Source organism: Panthera pardus, unplaced genomic scaffold (assembly GCF_024362965.1).
Source record: "Panthera pardus isolate Hobbes unplaced genomic scaffold, ASM2436296v1 HiC_scaffold_20, whole genome shotgun sequence".
Taxonomy (NCBI): domain Eukaryota; kingdom Metazoa; phylum Chordata; class Mammalia; order Carnivora; family Felidae; genus Panthera; species Panthera pardus.
Window position 1 is genome coordinate 93,340,699 of NW_026526766.1, and position 19,721 is coordinate 93,360,419.

The window sequence follows — 19,721 nt, forward strand, 5'->3', positions numbered from 1 at the left end:
GCAGCTCCTCTGACGCGGGACATCACATCCAGCCATCAAGAAAAAACCACGAGGCACACACAAAGGCAAAAACACAGTCTGAAGAGACAGAGCAGCATCAGAAGCAGACTCAGACCTGGCAGAGGTGTTGGAATTATCAGAGTAGAATTTTAAACAACTGCGGTTAATATACACCAAGGGCTCTGTAGGATCAAGTAGGCGGCACGCGAGAACACATGGGCAGTGTAAGCGCAGAGGGAGAAATCTCGAGAACCAAAGAGAAAAGCTGGAGATAAAGACAGTATGGCAGAAAGGAGCACTCTGATGGGCTCATTAGCAGACTGGACTCACTGAGCAAAGACTCTTGACACTTAAGGACACAGCAACAGAAACTCCAAAAGTGAAACTCAAGCAAACAAGCAAAACTGTAAACACAGAACAGGATCCCCAAGGGCTGTGAGACAACGACAAAGGTGTGACACACATGTGAAGGGAAGGCTAGGAGGAGGAGGAGGAAGAGAGAAAGACACAAAAGAAATAACTGCAACAATAATGACTGAGAATTCCCCCAAATGAATGTCAGACACCAAACCACAGACCAGGAAGTCAGAGAACACCACACCCAGGCATACAGATCATTTCAAAGCACAGAAGGTCCAAGACAAACGAGGGTCCTGAAAGCAGTCGGAAGGAAGAGGTGCCTGGCGGTCTCAGTCAGTTTAGTGTCCAACTCTTGGTTTCAGGTCAGGTCATGATCTCACACTTTGTGGGTTTGAGCCCCGTGTCAGGGATTGGGATTCTCTCTCTCTCCCTCTCTCTCTCTGTCTCCAGTTCGCTCACCCTGTCTCTCTCTCTTATAAATAAATAAACAAACTTGGAGGAAAAAAAAAAAAAAAGAAGCTGGAGAGAAGAAACCCCTGAGCTACGGAGGAACAAAGAATTACATCTAACTTCTCAGAAATGAACATGAGCAAGACAAAAGTAAGTCAAATATTGAGAGTGTTGAGAGAAAAAAACAGAGAAAACCTGGAATTCTGCACCCACTGGAATTGCCCTTCAGACATGAGGGGGTGATGAAGATGCTGCCTGACGCGCACAAGGGGGACTCTGTTGCCAGCAGACCTGCCTGGAGACATGTTGAAAGAAGTTCTTCAGAGAGAAGGAAAACGATACAGGTCAGAACCTCGGATCTACGTAATGAAAAGAGCACTGGAGGAGACACGTAAGTGAAGGGAAAATAAAAACTTTCATTGTTCTTATTCTTTTTTTTGTAAGATTTAAAAAAAAATTTTTTTTAATGTTTATTTACTTTTGAGACAGAGAGAGACAGGGCATGAGCAGGGGAGGGGAGGAGAGACAGGGAGACAGAATCCAAAGCAAGCTCCAGGCTCTGAGCTGTCAGCGCACAGCCAGATGCAGAGCTCAAACTCACGAGCCACGAGATCATGACCTGAGCCGAAGTCGGACGCTTAACCGACTGAGCCACCCAGGGGCCCCAAGATTTTATTTTTAGGTAATCTCTATACCTAGCACGGGGCTCGAACTCACGACCCTGAGATTAAGGGGTGCATGCTCCACGGACTGAGCCTCATAGTTCTTATTCTTAATTGATCTAACAGGCAAATCTCTTCAAAATGGTAACAGCAATAGCAACAACGTACCTGGTTATGCATGCCATGATGCTCCAAGTGGTGGCCAGTTAGGGTTACCTGGTTCTAAGCTCTCACACTCTACAAGGCAGTATTGTGTTTAAAAGGAGAACTCAGAAGCTGTCAGAAGCCGGGGGCAGAGACCAATATATATATTTCTTAAGATGTCAGGATAATTTGAAAGTAGACTAGGGTTAAATGCAAATATATACTGCAAGTTTAGGGCAACCACTAAAAAAGTAAAAAAGAAATATAGAACAGATAAGCCAAAAAAGGAGGAAAAACAGATGATACAAAACGCATAATAATCACAAAAAGCAAAAAAACAAGAAAAACGCGGGCAACAAATCGGAAACAGTAAACAATGTAGTAGGTAATAACCCAACTCTATCAGTAATCACTTACACATCAACGGTCTGAATGCACCAATTAAAAGACAAAGGTTGTTGGCACAAAAACAGACACTCAGACACTGGAACAGAATGGAGAACCCATAAATGGACCCACAAACGTATGGCTGACTAATCTTTGACAAAGCAGGAAAGAACATCCAATGGAATAAAGACAATCTCCTCAGCAAGTGGTGCTGGGAAAACTGGACAGCAACATGCAGAAAAATGAACCTGGACCACTTTCTCACACCATACACAAAAATAATCTCAAAATGGATGAAAGACCTAAAATTAAAACAGGAAGCCATCAAAATCTAGAGCAGAAAGCAGGCAAAAACCTCTTTGACCTCGGCCGTGGAAACTTCTTACTCAACACATCTCCGGAGACAAGGGAAACAAAAGCAGAAAGGAACTATTGGGACCTCATCAAAATAAAATGCTTTTGCACAGCGAAGGAAACAATCAGCAAAACTAAAAGGCAACTGACGGAATGCGAGAAGATATTTGTAAATGACATATCAGATAAAGGGTTAGTATCCAAAATCTGTAAAGAACTTATCAAACTCAACACCCAAAAAACAAATAATCCAGTGAAGAAATGGGCAAAAGACATGAATAGTTACTTCTCCAAAGAAGACATCCAGATGGTCAACCGACACATGAAAAAATGCTCGACATCACTCATCATCAGGGAAATACACATCAAAACCACAAGGAGATACCACCTCACACCTGTCAGAATGGCTCACATTAACAACTCAGGCAACAACAGATGTTGGCGAGGATGCGGAGAAAGAGGATCTCTTTCGCACTGTTGGTGGCAACGCAAGCTGGTGCAGCCACTCTGGAAAACAGTCTGGAGGTTCCTCAAAAAACTAAAAATAGAACTACCCTATGACCCAGCAATTGCCCTACTAGGTATTTATCCAAGGGATACAGGTGTGCTGTTTCGAAGGGGCACGTGCACCCCCATGTTTATAGCAGCGCCATCGACAATAGCCAAAGTATGGAAAGAGCCCAAATGTCCACTGACAGATGAATGGATAAAGATGTGGTATATATACATGATGGAGTATTACTCAGCAATCAAAAAGAACGAAAGCTTGCCATTTGCAGCTACGTGGATGGAACTAGAGAGTATTATGCTAAGTGAAATGAGTCAGTCAGAAAAGACAAATATCATATGACTTCACTCAGATGAGGAATTTGAGATACAAAACAGATGAATATAAAGGAAAGGAAGCAAAAATAAAAATAAGGAGGGGGGACAAAACATAAGATACTCAAATACAGAGAACAAACTGAGGGTTGTGGGAGGGGTTGTGGGTGGGCAGATGGGCGGATGGGCTAAATGGGTACGGGGCATTAAGGAAAACACCTGTTGGGATGAGCACTGGGAGTTATACGTAGGGGATGAATCATTGGTATCTACTCCTGAAATCATTATTGCACTATAAGCTAACTAACTTTGATGTAAATTAAAAACTAACTAATTTTAAAAAATAAACTAGGGGGAAGGCAGAAAAAAAAAAGACAAAGGTTGTCAGACTAACTACAAAAACAAGACCCAACTATATGTTGTTTACAAGAAATCCACTTTAGGGGCACCTGGGTGGCTCAGTTGGTTAAGCGTTTGACTTCGGCCCAGGTCATGGTCTCACGGTTCGTGAGTTTGAGCCCCACATCGGGCTCTGTGCTGACAGCTCAGAGCCTGGAGCCTGCTTCGGATTCTGTGTCTCCCTCTCTCTCTCTCTGCCCTTCCCTAGCTCATGCTCGCTCTCTCTCTGTGTCAAAAATAAATAAACTTAAAAAAAAACCCACTTTAAATGTAAAGACACACATGGATTAAAAGTAGATGAATAGAGAAAACAAAACAAAGCAGAATCAGCTATATTGATTTCAGAGGATGAAGCAGACTTCTCAGAAGGAAGATTACCAGGGATAATGAGGGACATTTCTGAGTGATAAAGGGGTCAATTTTTTTTAAGTTTATTTATTTATTTATTTTGAGAGAAACAGAGACAGCAAGAGATGGGGAGAGGCAGAGAGAGAGAGGGAGAGAGAGAATCCCATGCAGACTCTGCACTGTCAGCACAGAGCCCAATGTGGGGCTTGAAATCACGAAACTGTGAGATCATGACCTGAGGCAAAATCCATCTGCTTCAACCAACTGAGCCACCCTGGTGCCTCTAAAGGGGTCAATTCCTGAAGGTGTACCAGCCCTGTACATGAGGTGCACACCTAACAACAGAACGTTAAAGTGCATGAGACACAAACAGAACCGCAGGAGAAACAGACAAATCCTCTATCGTAGATGGAGACTCAGCCCTCTCTGTCAGAAATGCAGACCCAGCTAGCAGAAAATCCGTAAAGACGCGGCTGAGCTCAACAGGATCATCCAACAACTGGCATAATTTATCATCTATATTACTTCATACAAAAAAGCAGAATACAGTCTTCCCACACGGAACATTCACAAAGATAGCCCATGCCTTGGGGATAAAGCACATCTTCATAAATTTAAGGAAATACAAATGATACAAAGTCTGCTCTCAGAGCACAATAGAATTAAGTGAGAAATTATAACAGAATGATAACTGGAAGAGCCAAAAATACTTGGAAATTACACAACACCTCTTTTTTTTGAGAGAGCGTGTGTGCTCACGGGCAAGAGCAGGGGAGGGGCTGAGGGAAAGGGACAGAAGAGAACCTTAAGCAGGCTCCACGGTCAGCATGGAGCCCGACCATGAAATCATGACCTGAGCTACCCAAATGCCCCTAAACAACACATTTCTAAACAACACATGGGTTAAATAAGAAATCTCAAGAGAAATTTTATTAAAAAAATTTTTTTTAATGTTTATTTATTTTTGAAAGAGACAGAGAGCAAGCAGAAGAGGGGCAGAGAGAGAGGGAGACACAGAATCCAAAGCAGGCTCCAGGCTCCAAGCTGTCAGCACAGAGCCCAACGTGGGACTTGAACTCACGAACCGTGAGATCATGACCTGAGCCGAAGTTGGATGCTCAACCAGCTGAGGCATGCAGGCGCCCTCAAGAGAAATCTTAAACAAATTTTTAACTAAATGAAAATGAAAACACAACTCAAAATTTGTGGGATCCAGCAAAAGCAGCATTTAGATAGAAACTTATAGCACTGATTGCATAAATCAGAAAAGATCCAATATCAATAATCTAAGCTTCCACCTTATAAAATTAGGGAGGGGCTCCTGGGTGGCAACTTCTGCTCAGGTCATGATCTTGTGATCCATGAGTTTGAGTTCTGCACTGGACTCTATGCTGACAGCTTGGAGCCTGGAGCCTGCTTCAGATTCTCTCTCTCTCTCTCTCTCTCTCTCTCTCTGTCTCTCTCTCTCTCTCTCTCTCTGCCCCTCCCCTGCTCACACTCTGTCTCTCTCTCAAAAATAAATAAATATTAAAAATATAATAAAATAAAATAAAATAAAATAAAATAAAATAAAATAAAATAAAATAAAATAAAACAAGGGGGAAAAGGTAAATTAGAAGTAGGCAGAAGAAAAGAAATAATAAAAATTAGAGCAGGGGCACCTGGGTGGCTCAGTTAAAGCGTCTGACTTCGGCTAGACAATGACCTTGCGGTTTGTGGGTCTGAGCCCCGCGTTGGGCTCTGTGCTGACAGCTCGGAGCCTGGAGCCTGCTTCAAATTCTGTGTCTCCCTCTCTCTCTGCCCTTCCCCTGCTCATACTCTGCCTCTCTCTGTCTCTCAAAAATAAATAAATGTTAAAAAATTTTTTTTTTAAATAAAAAAATTAGAGCAGAAATCAATAAAATTGAGAACAGGAAATCAATAGGGAAAATCAACAAAATCAAAAGCCAATTCTTTGAAAAAATCAACAAAATTGATAAGCCTATAGCCGACTAAGAAAAAAAAGAAAGAGAACACAAATTATTACTATCAGAAATGAAAGAAGGGACATCACTACAGATAACAAGCAAAGTAAAAGGATAATATAGGAATACTATGAACAATCTATGTTCAACAATTTAATAACCTAGATGAAATGAGCCTATTCCTTGAAAGACACAATCCACTAAAATTCACATAAGAGACTACCTGAATAAGCCTATATCTATTAAGAAATTGAGTCAGCAATTAATAACTTTCCAAAACAGAATGCACCAGGCCCAGATGGGTTCACTGGTAAATTCTGCCAGATATTTAAGGAAGAAATTATACTAATTCTCTACAATCTCTTTCAGAAAATTGAAGCAGAGGGAATTCTTAGCTTATTCTATGAGGCCAGCATTTCCCAAACACCAAAACCAGACAAAGACAATACAAGAAAACCTTAGACCTGTGTCTCTCATGAACACAGATGCAAAATTTCTCAACAAAGCATTAGCAAATCAAATCCAACAACATAAGAATTATACGCAACAAACAAGTGGGATCTGTCTCAGGTATGCAAGGCTGGTCCAACACTTGAAAAATCAATTAATGGGGGGCGCCTGGGTGGCTCAGTCGGTTGAGCGTCCGACTGTAGCTCAGGTCATGATCTTGTGGTTTGTGAGTTCGAGCCCCATGTTGGGCTCTGTGCTGACAGCTCAGAGCCTGGAACCTGTTTCGGATTCTGTGTGTGTGTGTGTGTGTGTGTGTGTGTGTGTGTGTGTGTGTCTCCCCCACTCACACCCTGTCTCTCTCTCCTTCAAAAATAAAATAAACATAGGGGCGCCTGGGTGGCTCAGTCGGTTAAGCGTCCGACTTCGGCTCAGGTCATGATCTCACTAGCCATGAGTTCGAGCCCCGCGTCGGGCTCTGTGCTGACAGCTCAGAGCCTGGAGCCCGCTTCAGATTCTGTGTCTCCCTCTCTCTCTGCCCCTCCCCCGTTCATGCTCTGTCTCTCTCTGTCTCAAAAATAAATAAACGTTAAAAAAAAATTAAAAAAAAAAAAAAATAAAATAAAATAAAATAAACATTAAAAAACAGGTTTTTTTAAAAAAAATAAAAATCAGTTCAATGTAATTCATCCCATCAACAGACAAAAAAAAAAAAAAACAAAAAACAAAAAACAAAACACCACATGGTCATATCAATAGATACAGAATAAGCATTTTTTTTTAAAGTAGGTTCCATGCCCAGTGTGGAGCCCAACGTGGGGCTTGAACTCACGACCCTAAGATCAAGATCTGAGCTGAGATCAAAAGCTGGATGCTTAACCAACCAAACCTCCCGGGTGCCCCCAAAAATAAAATCTTAAAAAATAATAAAATAAGAAAAATTAAAAGCCATGTTCATTGTGCCTGTATTTGTCTGAAATGGAAAAGTCTGAAAATCCCGATTGCTGTCATGCATGCAGGGTCACAGGAGCCCTTGCCACTGATCTGGGCAAGTGGTGATATATACCCCCTGGGACACAGACACATGAGTGTGTGTCCCTCCACAGCACGGATGAGAGATAGATATGCACAGCACATTCCCATGCTGGCCCGAGCCAGAGACAGCAGTGATGGGGCCTCCAGGACTGACAACCCTGTGGGCAAGTCACAGGCACAAAGCTGAGCGAGTGTCAGTAGGCCCAGAGGACACACAGGAGGAGTCGCGCACATCAAGTCCACACACAGGCGCAAGGCAGTGGTCTTCCCGGGGAGCAGGGGGTTGCAGCCACTGAGGGCACACAGCTGGTTTCGGGACCAGTACTTTGGTCCCTTATGTGGTGGCTCCATGGGCACCCACTCTCTTCTGTATACAAGGTATTCACAACTCTTTAACCCTTAGATGGCATCCAAAGTTTGCAGAGCACACAGGACTCACAGCCCGCGGAGGAGGGCAAGGATGTACTGAGAAAGTGCCAAGGAGAGGGTCTGCAAAGCCGCCAGCACAATAACGCCATCCCGGGACACACTGCCCCAAAGGCGTGGGTCTTTAGGACAATGTGCAGGAGTCATCACCCACCTGTCCCACCAGAGACTGCACATGTCTCCATGCTCACCCAAGCCAGAGACAGGGCAGGAGGGTGGCCACTTACGTCCAGCTTCATCAGGGTGAGCAGGTCCTTCTTGGCGGCTCTGAAGATAGCATCTGTCTTCCTGCTGGAGACAGTCTCATCTAAGTTAGTCTCTGAGTAGTGGAAGACCGCAGAGGGAGTGTCTGCAACCATCACGTTCTTCTTGGACTTGAGAAGAACAGAGGCAGCATGATCAGAGGGGTGTGGCAGGGGAAGGGTCCCCGTAGCACACACTACAGCCAAGGGGCACCAAAGCCAGAGAGGGGAAAGAGGGTCCCCACCCACCTTGCTGGCCACAGAGCTCCCAAGGCGTTCTTCTGCACGGAGAAGGACCCTGGCACGGTCACATGCCATCCTCAGGTCTGAGGTTGCACCTGCTGTGCCCCCTACAAATGGAGGGAAGACTGAGGACACTAAGGAGCAGCCTGGGCACGTGGGTCCATATGCGCTCACCGAAGGCCGGCTGAGCTCTCCTTGAAGCCTGAGGAGCACAGATCCTGGTAGATAAAACCACTGGAGCGCAAAGTCACTGTGCTGTCATGCTCTCCTGTGACCCACAACCAACTTTTATTTTGTTTTTTAAATTAAAAAAATTTGGGGGGGGGGGGTGCCTAGGTGGCTCAGTTGGTTAAGCGCCCGATTTCAGCTCAGGTCATGATCTCACAGCTCATGAGTTCAAGCCCTGCATCAGGCTCTGTGCTGACAGCTCAGAGTCTGCTCTGGATTCTGTGACTGTCTCCCTGCCCCTACCCCACTTGTGCTCTCTCTCAAAACTAAACATTAGAAGAAAATTTTTTTTTTATTTTTAAGATTTTATTTTTAAGTCATCTGTATACCCAACGTGGGCTCAAACTTATGACCCCGAGATTAAGAGTCACACGCTCCACTGACTGAGCCAGCCAGGTACCCCCACAACCAACTTTTAATCATAACTATTTTTGTTCAGTCTGAGATACTGTGTATTTATAGTACTCACTGTAATACTGTTATGTTATTATTTAACAACCTATTAACATTTTATATATTAACATATTACTGTTTTATTATTAAGCCAAGGTATTGTGATACCAATATCTATTTTACAAATAAAACCCAACCATACTCCCCGTAATGGATACACGCATATATCAAAGGTTACACATTTCTGTAGGATGCTATTCTCCTAGTTTATACACATCACGTATTATGTACTATATACAAGACAGTTGACAAAACTTAAGATTCTGATCAGTGTCTCTGATCTTTGCAGACACATGTCCTATAAGAGGGCATTATTTTTCTGGACCAGAGGAGAGGTATTGGGACCTGCATGGATGTTAACCAGACATGTTAATGGAACTAGATAATTCAGAGTCAAACTTTATTATTTGTGGACTGCTATTATTTTCAGTTATCTAGCACTTAAGCTTCTTTTGAAAAAATTTGCTAAACACATTTTTAAAAAATACAGCAGGTCAGCTGAATAGCTGGAAAAAAAGTGTATCATGACCCCCATTCACTTTAGACAAAAGAACCAATCCTAGAAGGATAAATATGAATGGTAAAATGTTAAATCTTACAAGCAGATTTCCCAAATAGGACACAAAATAATAATCACAAAAGAAAAAAATTGATAAATTGGACTCTATGAAATTTAAAAACTTCTGTTCATTAAAAGACACCATTAAGAGGGTGAAAAGAGCACAAAATATTTTCAATACCTATATCTAACAGAGACTATCTAAAGAAGTCCTATTAATCAACAATTAGATGAATGACACCCTAAGAGGAAAATGGACAAAAGACAATGGCAGCCCACTCCCCATGGAAATGGAAAGTGCTGGGGCTCAAGAGTCATCAGGAGGCTGGAGGTGCAGCCACAGAGAGACCCACTGTGGCCCAGGGGGTGAGGTGAAGAAGACAGGACGGTGCAAGAGCAGGAGGTTTCCCGGAAGATGGTGCGACCTGTCGGCAGCACAGACACCCAAGGCCAAGAGCACCTGAGGGGACGGAGGCTCCACAGTGGACAGCACAGCCTCGGGAGGGTAGTGGAAGCACGAACTGGGACCGACACTCAGAAAAGCGTGGGCAGTGCCTCCGAGTCAATCGTGTGCACTTTATGAGCCAGCGGTTTCAACAGGAACACATACATGTGTGTTCAACAGACACACATGCGGTGTATTCACACAATAAATCTCTATCCATCAGCGAGAACAGGTGCGTCTTGCTCCACACAACACGCATGGATGTCAGACGAAAGCTGAGAAGCAGCCTGGCTGCTGGGACTCAGAAGAGCAGGGAGCAGCAGCCTAACTTCACCACTGGTAACCGTGGCACCTGCTTTTTGCACCTGGGTGCCGGCCTCACAAGTGAGTTCAGTTTGTGAAAAATCATAAGCTGTCCGTTCACGATTTACACCTTCTGTATTCATATTATACAACCATAAGCAGTTAATGAAAATTGAGAACACCTTGGGATCCATGAAGAAACAGGCAAATAGAACACAAAGGAATACCTAAAAACACAAAAGATACCTAAAAAGTAGATCCTAGTAATGAAATATCCAGAACAGGCAAACCCAAGAGACAGAAAGCAGATCAGTGGTTGCCCGGGGCTGGTGCAGGGGGTGATGGCTGATGAGGACACGGCATTTCCACTGTCTGACAAAATGTTCTGGGAACAGACAGTAGTGATGGATGTAAAATTTTGTGAATATACTAATAAATTGTACACTTTAAAAGGGTGAACTGGGGGGTGCCAGCTGGTTAATCGTCCAGCTCTTGACTTCAGCTCAGGTCATGATCTCACAGTTCATGAGTTTGAGCCCCACATTGGGCTCCATGCTGGCAGTGCAGAGCCTGCTTGGGATTCTCTCTCCCTCTCTCTGCCCCTCCTCTGCTTGTGCTCTCTCTCTCCCTCAAATAAATAAGCTTTAAAAAATAAAGAAATTAAGTAAATAAATAAAATTTTTTTAATGTTTTATTTATTTTTGAGAGAGAGAGAGAGACGGAGGGAGACAGAGAATAAACAGGGGAAGGGCAGAGAGAAAGGGAGACACAAAATCCAAGAAGCAGGCTCCAGGCTCTGAGCTGTCAGCACAGGGCCCGACATGGGGCTCAAACTTGTGAACCACGAGATCATGACCTGAGCCGAAGTCAGATGCCCAACCAACTGAGCTACCCAGGCCCCCCTAAGTAAATAAATACATAAATAAAAGGGTGAACTCAGGGCACCTGGATGGCTTAGTCAGTTAAGCATCTGACTCTTGATATTGGCTTAGGTCATGATCTGGAAGTCGGTTGTGAGTTCGAGCTCCTCATTGGGCTTTGTGCTGAGCATGGAGCCTGCTTGGGATTCTTCCCCCACTCCAAACCCTCCCCGCTCTGTCTTAAAAAATAATAATAATAAGCATTTTTTTTAAAAGGGTGAACTTGGGGCGCCTGGGTGGCGCAGTCGGTTAAGCGTCCGACTTCAGCCAGGTCACGATCTCGCGGTCCGTGAGTTCGAGCCCCGCGTCAGGCTCTGGGCTGATGGCTCGGAGCCTGGAGCCTGTTTCCGATTCTGTGTCTCCCTCTCTCTCTGCCCCTCCCCCGTTCATGCTCTGTCTCTCTCTGTCCCAAAAATAAATAAAAAACGTTGAAAAAAAAAAAATTAAAAAAAAATAAATAAATAAAAGGGTGAACTTAATGGCATGTGAATCACATCTCCAAAAATCTATTACTAAACAAACAAAAAATTCCACGTAGAGTCAAAAACTTGATACCAAATGAACATGGCACCAAAGGAAAAAAAAAGCAACAGGTAAATGAAAGATCTTAACGGCGTTGTGTAAATTATCAGTATACAAAGTAAGAAAAGACCTAATTTCTTACTTCAAACACATACAAGTAGGAAGTGCAAATGAATGAGACCTCAGGGAAGGGAAAACCACAGAGATAGCAGAAAAGGATCTAGACAAATGCACTTACAACCCAGTGAATGAGCAAAGAATAAGGAAGGCCCCAAACACAAATCACAAGGTGTGCAACGGCTGCTTTTCAATAAATGAACATCAAGGATTCCTGCTCCACAATGGTCCGCAAGGCTGGGCGTTGTAACAGACGAACACGGAAAAAAGACATCTGAACAATTACAAATGGTGAAAGGTCTCTATCCAGAGCATATACAGAATTAATGCAAGTCAACAAGGCAGACTCAGGAAACCCTGCAGAAAATGAGCAGAGAATATAAACAGACAATTCTTAAAGGGGGACGCAGATAGCTCTCAAATACACCAGATGATGAAACCTGCCGGCAACTCACAAAATGCACATAAAAACTAAACAAACTTTCTAATGAACATAAGAGCAAAATTAGAAGGTGGTAAGGAATGAGCTAGTTTGTGAAGGCTGCGGACGGGATGAGAGAATCCCTGGCCCAACCGCCAGGATGCGCTGGGAGCCTATCCACACAGAGGCCAAGTCCCTGTGGGGAAGGTGCCCCGGAGAGGGGCAGAGAGCTGCTGAGAAAGCACAGCAGAGACAGACTGGGGACGAGCTGGCATGGACAGCTCCTGGAGAGCTCTGCTTGCGTGGAAGCAGATCCAGTGGCAGCTGAGGCGCCAGAGGGCCTAGGAAGTCTATTTCAGCAGGGGATGCAGCCTGATGGTGTGCACAGGGAAGAAAGGATGGTGCTGGAGCAGATGCTCCTGCAGTGGCCGGGCACAGCCTCGGGGGTGAGAACACGGGGAGCACAGAAGTGGCACAGCGTGGAGAGGAGCCCACAGGATGCCTGGGGCACCAAGACAATCACCACCGCATCAAATCAAGGCTGAGTGTGTGCACAGGGTTCTCTGGGCCTGAGGGCTTGCCCACCCATCAACGCTCCAAGGTCAGGGTACCCAATGCCTTACCTGGTGGAGCAAAAGGGGCCTGGTCACCTGCCTGGGCCTTGCTGAGCTCATCCAGGATCTCTTCGTGAACAGAAGGCAGCGGGAAGGACTGGCTCCTCTTCAGCAGAGGCCCAGGGGCTGCTGCACGGCTGCCCCCTCGATCTGCCGGGAGGAGACGGGTGGGAAGCAAGGCCTCTGTTCCCACAGCAGTGCAGAAATCACGTCTCAAGGGCCTCTGAACACACCCTCACCACCCACACGTGCCTGGCCCTTCCCAGGGACCGTTTTAGTCCAGGTGGCCCTCCAAGCGCACTGGCATGAGCCTGGCACGCTTCGGCGCTCCACCGGACCCTCAGGTGAGTTTATACAAAGCCACCTTCCAGGAAGGACCCCGCGCAGCATAGCTTGATTTTACTAGTCTGTTAGCCATTTGTTCATACACGAGCTGGTGACCTGTCCCACATCTGTTAGCATGGCCGCACGTTATACTGTCACCCTGGAGGTGACCCCTAGCCAAGATGCTTCAATGGACAGTCTCTTGCCCCAGATGTAGGCCCCTCTCAAGGGCTAGAGCGACACGAAGTTTGGAATCTGCTCCCCGAATGGCTGCCTCCTGGAGCCAAGTCCTCCCACAGAGACAGGGGTGAGGGGAGGAAAGGAGGCCCGACACAGGCTGGAGGCCAGGCCAGGGCCAGTACCTGGATCGCAGGACTCCTGGGGCCGGAGGGGCCTCTCAAGACGATCCTCAGAGCCACAGCACACCTGCCTCTTGGCCTTGCCAGCAGCCACGCTGGCCACAGACACCAGGGGGATAGCCTGGCTCTCCTGGGGCGTGAGAAAGAAGCAGGTGCTCCAGCGGTACCCTGGGCTAGTAGTCTCCGCAGCCACACTTAGGGGGATGAGAAGAGTGGTGACCAGTGGAGAGACTAGCTGTGTGCTTACGGCAACAAAGGCCCAGCCTGCTTTATCCTGGCAACTCCGTCAAGTTTAAATGGTGGTCCACACTGTCAGAAACCTTAATGCCCTTCATTAAGATGGAAAGTAATACTGGGGCACCTGGATGGCTCAGTCAAACATCCGACTCTTGATCTCGGCTCAGGTCACGATCTCACGGTTCGTGAGTTCGAGCCCCGCATCGGGCCCTGTGCTGACAGCTCAGAGCCTAGAGCCTGCTTTGGACTCTGTGTCTCCCTCTCTCTCTGCCCCTCCCCTGCTTATACTCTGTCTCTCTCAAAAAATTAATATTAAACTTTTTTTTTAAAAACAGATGGACAGTAATGTAGAAAACAAAAGGTTGGGGCACCTGGGTGGTCATGATTTCAAGGTTCATGAGTTTGAGCCCCCACATCGGGTTCTCTGCTCTCAATGCAGAGCCTGCTTCAGATCCTCTGTCCACCCCCACCCCCTCTCCCACTCGCGTGTGTGCGCGCACACTCTCTAATAAACATTTTGTTTAAATCTTAAGTTAAAAAAAACCCGAAAGGATATGCCCTAGAATACCAGTAAAGGAAGATGATAAAACCTAATGCCCATCAAAACTAGAGACAACACCCGAGGGTAACACTGACCCCAATAATTAGAGGTCAGCATCCAGCCCCCTCCAACCAGGGCCTCGGAGGGTCTCATCTACTGCTCACAGCAGCTCCGGGTGGAGTGACCTGACCCTTCTCACAGCCATCAGCTCAACCCCATGGCGGGAGGGACCCCAGGGTGCAGGAGGTGGCCGCCTCCACTGGGTGGGCAGGCAGCTCAGCTGTGTGCACCAAGTGAGCAACAGGAAAGGGGAAATGAGGTCACAGAGCAAGGTGACCAAAGGGGCCACATTCAGGCCAAACTGCAGGCTGTTCTGGGAGGAGTAGGAGTCCCATCCCCCAAACCCCATGGGTGGGAAGGGTTCTCGGCAGGAACTCTCGGGACACTCAAGCCCCTGACTCATCTACCAGTATCCGCTTTAAGGCAGAGGAGTAAACCTTTCAAAGCCCAGGGTCCTGGCCACAAGGATGGGGGCGGGGAGGGGGGGGGCAGGGCTGCACTTACAGGGTTGAAGAGCTCTGTGGTCAGGCCCAGGTAGTTGTGCAGAGCCAGAAAGGTGACCCGCTGCAGCCGCACCATGATGATCTGTGAGGGGACAGCCAGCTGTGCCAGGCCTGGTGCCTCCTCAGACCCCCGCGCCCCTCACCACCCTCCCAGGCACGAACCCGAGGTTCTGACAACCCCCCAACGGCCACCTAAGATATTGGCGCTAGGGACGTAAGGACTCTCTGCATTATGCGTGCAAGTTTTTGGTAAATCTTTAAGATTACTTCAAAACAAGTTTAATAATAAAAAAAGAACCCTCTTGGGGGCTGGTAGGAGTTCCGAGGACCTCTGTGAGGTCATGAATGTTAACTTTTACTGTAAAATGTGTATTACAAAACTTCCAAAAAGCCACCTTAGTCTTTTCTACACCCACTCGGGATGCGCCTTCATGTGCGAGCAGTGGCTCCCAGGCCAGAAAGGGGGACTGCAAAAGCGACCCACCTGCACTACCCTCACCAGGGTTTCAGGATACTTCTCAAAAACTCCTTGAAAAGCCACTGCTGGGAGCCGGAGGACGGTGGAAGGGACAGCCGCACGGGCGGACACAGTTTTGTATGGAGCAGTGTGGCCCTGCAAGGACAGCGAGGTCAGGCCGCTCCCAGCACCCTGTCTCCAGAAGGGGCGAGATGCCAGCACCTTGCCCCACACGGGACACCCACGAGGGCCCTGAGGAGCCTTGCCCTTCACGGGAAGCAGATGGCCAGCGGGCTCCAAGCACCAACCACTTCAGAGGAGCCGGCTGGCACTACAGAGAAACCCGTTTTTCTGGTGAGGATGCCACCCTCTGCTGGCACCAGCCTATCCTTCCACTGTTGCTTCCTGGCAACCCCTGGGATTTTCTCTGTCCTGATGGCTTTGCCTTTGTCCCAAGGTCACATAAATGGAACCGCACAGGTCTGGCTCCTCTCACAGAGACGGCAGCTGGAGGCCCGCCATGCTGTTCACACACCAGCAGTGGCACTCTTCATGGCTGAGAACGGGGTTATTTTATGGATGCTTCACAGTGTCCTTACCACCCAGCAGCTGAAGGGCAATGGGCCTGTTTCCAGTTTGGGGCAATTATAAATAAGCTGTTATAAATGTTCACGCACCGGATTTTGTGCAAACAGTTTTCATCTCTCTTGCTAAATATCCAGGAGTGGAACTTCTGGGCCATGCGGTCTATGCATCTTTAACTTTCAAGAAACTACCATGCTGTTTCCACAGTGGCTGCACCACTTGCATGCCCCCCTTCCGCCCGCCCTGCCACGGATGAGTCTCAGCGGCCCACACGTACATCACATCTACACCGCCAGGGTTGAATGGTCAGGAACTTGGCTGGTCTGGGTCCCTGGTTTCAGGGGGAGCCCCTCAACCCTTGTTAAGTCCTCACATGTTAGCAATGTCTGTGTTACCAGGGTGGGCCCAGCAGTCTCTGGAGGGAGCTGTGTAACTGGAAGTTTGCCCACAATGGGGGAGTGGGGTAGTCCCGACCTCCTAACCAAGCCCTGTACATCGGGAACTCTGGGCATGTGGTTCTCAAATGTTCTAAGTGAGTTCTGGGACTCAGCTCTTCTCCTTGGAATCATTTCTGCTCATTTCACATCCTTTACAGAAAGAAAACTGTGCACCTTACAGATTCCAACACACCAGCCAGAGCCCTACACAGCCATATGGGGCCTGTCCTGCACGTCTGAGTAGCCTCTCCCAGCACAAGGCTCCAGGCAGAGGCTGCCCTCAGCTGGCCTTCTAAGGCAGGTCTGCCTTGCTCAGAGGTAGTGTCCCTCTCAGCCCTGGCCAAGCATCTCGTGAAGGCACACCAGGTCCTGGGGCCAGAGCAAGATGCCAGAGTCCTATCCATGCCTCCACCCCAGGCCCCACCACAGCTCAAAACATGTCTGTGCCAGCCTAACAGGGATGGGTGAAAACAGTGGGCACCCTCAAAGTCTCTGGAGTTTATCACCCCCTTGTGCACAAGAACTCAAGAACTGGATCAGAGGACACCCACCAAGGGCTCCGCCCACCATGTGAGTGTCACACAAGTACATAGGTTCCTGGCCCCGCACGGATGCGTCCTTGCCAAGGTCTGCTGAACTGCTCTAGAGACTCCTCTGTGCAGTTTCTGGGGAAACTGAGGTACAAGCTGCCTCAATGTATAGCTAAAAGTGAAAGCAGAAAGAATAACTTCGAAGGTAAGGTGACAATCACATGCCACCTTTTGAGCTACACAGGTGTGTGCATTATCTAAGCTCAAGTAGCAGACACCTAAGATTTGCTTCATTGTATGAAGACTTTACTCATGAGAAAAAGAAAATTAAACATTAAATTCTAGTTAATGAGATAGGAATAGTCATGCTGAGCCGAGACTTCTTGAAGCCGGTGATGCACACACGATTAATTTTACGATTCTGTCTTCTTTTGAATATGTTTCAAGTGTACCATGATAAAAAGTTTAAAAATCCCAAGATAACATTTCATGTTATCTTTTAATTGACTGGACTGGCAAAGATCAAACATGAGATGGCTCCCTAGCTGGTGGGGTGAGGACACAGGTGTCCTCCCGCAGGACTGTGGCTCAGGCGTGTGGGGGGTGCACTCTCACACCTGGGAAGTCTCTGCTAGGGATCTGTCTTGCAAATTGGTCCTCAAACATATGGAGTGGCGTGCACACAAAACCAGTCAACAGCAGGAGATTGGGAACAACAGAGAGACACCCGTTACCACAGAAGATCCATGGGAGGGCCCTCCTAGGAAGGGGCCTTGGGGCCTGAAGGGTGAGAGGAAGTGTTTTCACTCACAACATTTGTGCCTTTTGCATCTCAGACCACGTGTATATAACAATAATCATTTAAGAGACAGCCAAAACCCGTGAGCAAATGCCCAGCTCTCCTTCAACACAGTTACAGCTGCTTTCCCACACACCCTTGACCTGCTGGGGGTCCCTCCCGTCCTAGGCCAGCCCCTCGCCACTGGGGAGAACTGGACTCGGCAGTGAGGGACATGCTGTCCAGGTGACTTCTGGGTAGACCCGGGAGACTCACAGTGATGACATCCAGGATGCTGAGGAGACTGTGGACGCTGTCTCCAGCCAGAACCTCCTTGACCGCCACCTCGGTGCCATCCTGCACTCAGGAAACAGAGCAGAGTCATCCCCTGACAGGTGGCTCAGCCCAGCCCAGGCCAGCTGGGCAACCCAGCCTCCACTGTCGCCTGTCCCGAGGGTTAGGCTGTGCCCTACTTGACCTTCAGGAATTAGAGGTGGAGCAAGCTCCAAAGCAGAGGACAGAAAAAACAAAGATGAGTTAAGAGCAATCAGGAAGCTCGGCCTGGGCGTGGCCCTTCAACCCAGGGCTTATTCTCACTAGGAGGACTTAGACTGAATTTCATAAAACCTAAGTGAGTGTGCTGGCCCAAACAAAAAGTTCTAAGGACGAAATTCGGTTGTTACTGGCATAAATAATAGCATTTTGATGTGTTTTTCCACTGGATTAAAAGAGAAAGAAAAGTAGGTGCTTATTTAATACAGGAACTTCTCAGCTTCACCCAGGAAATTCCTTTTTGAACTTGTTCAAACTTGGCCCTGGTCACCCTCCAAGAACCCTTCCTTCTGGCCCAAAGTCACATTTTCAGGAAAGGCTGGCTAGCTGGGAAACAATAACCCTGGATGCTGATATGGCCCAAATGGGAGGAAACTAGACAAAGACCATTTCTTCTCTCATCATCCCATCAAGTCCAGTGTGGGATGAAGCCACACACACACAGTAATTTTGCCCGGACAACATCGTATCTAGAAACCCAAAGAATATGTGGGATCCATTATGGGTCAGGGCCCACCCCAGGGTCCTGGCAGGTGGGGACTTCCCTAAGGTCAGGGGCCACTTTGTGCAGACTGGGGCTCACTGAGTGTCTGCTTCAACAATAATAAGCAGTGGGAAGCCTGGGTCACTCCCCTGGGCAAATCAAAGGATACATTCTGCTGGAAAGCAAGACTTCCACAGGCTTGATTGGCCTGGAAGCTGCTCCCTGGGACATCTGATTCATGGGTGTAATTAACAGAGGCAGGAAGCAAGTATTGCGTTTCCAGCTGAATTAATACCTTAATTATTTTCTTAGAGTTAAAATCATTCACAACAGGCAAGGGTACAACTGATGGTGGCAGGTCAACACCCAACTGCTGAGGGTGTTCTCGGGAAACTGGAGAGACATCTCAAAAGGCTTAGAACAGGTAAAAGGCAGAAAACCACCGAATGCCGCTGAACCCACTAACCCATGGGTACCCCCACATGCATGAGTGAAGGTAACGTACCAACACTGAAGGGCAGCTGTGTGCCAATGCCGGGACCAAAGTGTGCCATTTTCCCCAAAGAACTGAAACTTAAAATGCTATACTAACTTTTCAATATAAAACTTAAAAAAATGTTTTCAATGACAGACATCTAAGTAAAAACACAACATGAGCGCCTGGCTGGCTCAGTCGGTAGAGCATGCAACTCTTGATTTCAGGGTTGTGAGTTCAAGCCCCATGTTGGGTGTAGAACTTACTTAAAAAAAAGAAACACAACAAACAACATACACAACAGACCCACACCCTCCACCTTGCTCTGCACTCCCTGGGGCCATCCACACACGTGACAGGCGCTCTTACCGCGTCCTGGATGCAGACTTCCAGGCGCCCATCCTGCACTACATAGATGCTGGTATCTGGTTCCCCCGGCTGAAAGACGTGTTCCCCTTCGAGCAGCTGTACAAAGATCATGTGTTTGCAAAGTTCCAGGAAGAGTGGCTTCTCAAAGTGGCCCAGGACCCTGTA

General features: G+C 47.2%; 1 protein-coding gene across 5 annotated transcripts in view; it reads right to left on the reverse strand.

Annotated features, from left to right (window-relative positions):
• PNPLA7 (patatin like phospholipase domain containing 7) overlaps positions 1-19,721 on the reverse strand; it is a 63,740-nt gene that overhangs the window by 37,990 nt on the left and 6,029 nt on the right. For all 5 annotated transcript variants that reach the window (XM_019438347.2, XM_019438346.2, XM_019438350.2 and 2 more), the window contains 8 exons: positions 19,557-19,716; positions 17,953-18,033; positions 15,374-15,502; positions 14,891-14,971; positions 13,552-13,678; positions 12,875-13,015; positions 8,290-8,390; positions 8,026-8,172 (listed from right to left, as the gene is read on the reverse strand). In XM_019438347.2, coding sequence (XP_019293892.2) covers positions 8,026-8,172; positions 8,290-8,390; positions 12,875-13,015; positions 13,552-13,678; positions 14,891-14,971; positions 15,374-15,502; positions 17,953-18,033; positions 19,557-19,716 — 967 coding nt within the window. The remainder of the gene's footprint in view (positions 1-8,025; positions 8,173-8,289; positions 8,391-12,874; positions 13,016-13,551; positions 13,679-14,890; positions 14,972-15,373; positions 15,503-17,952; positions 18,034-19,556; positions 19,717-19,721) is intronic.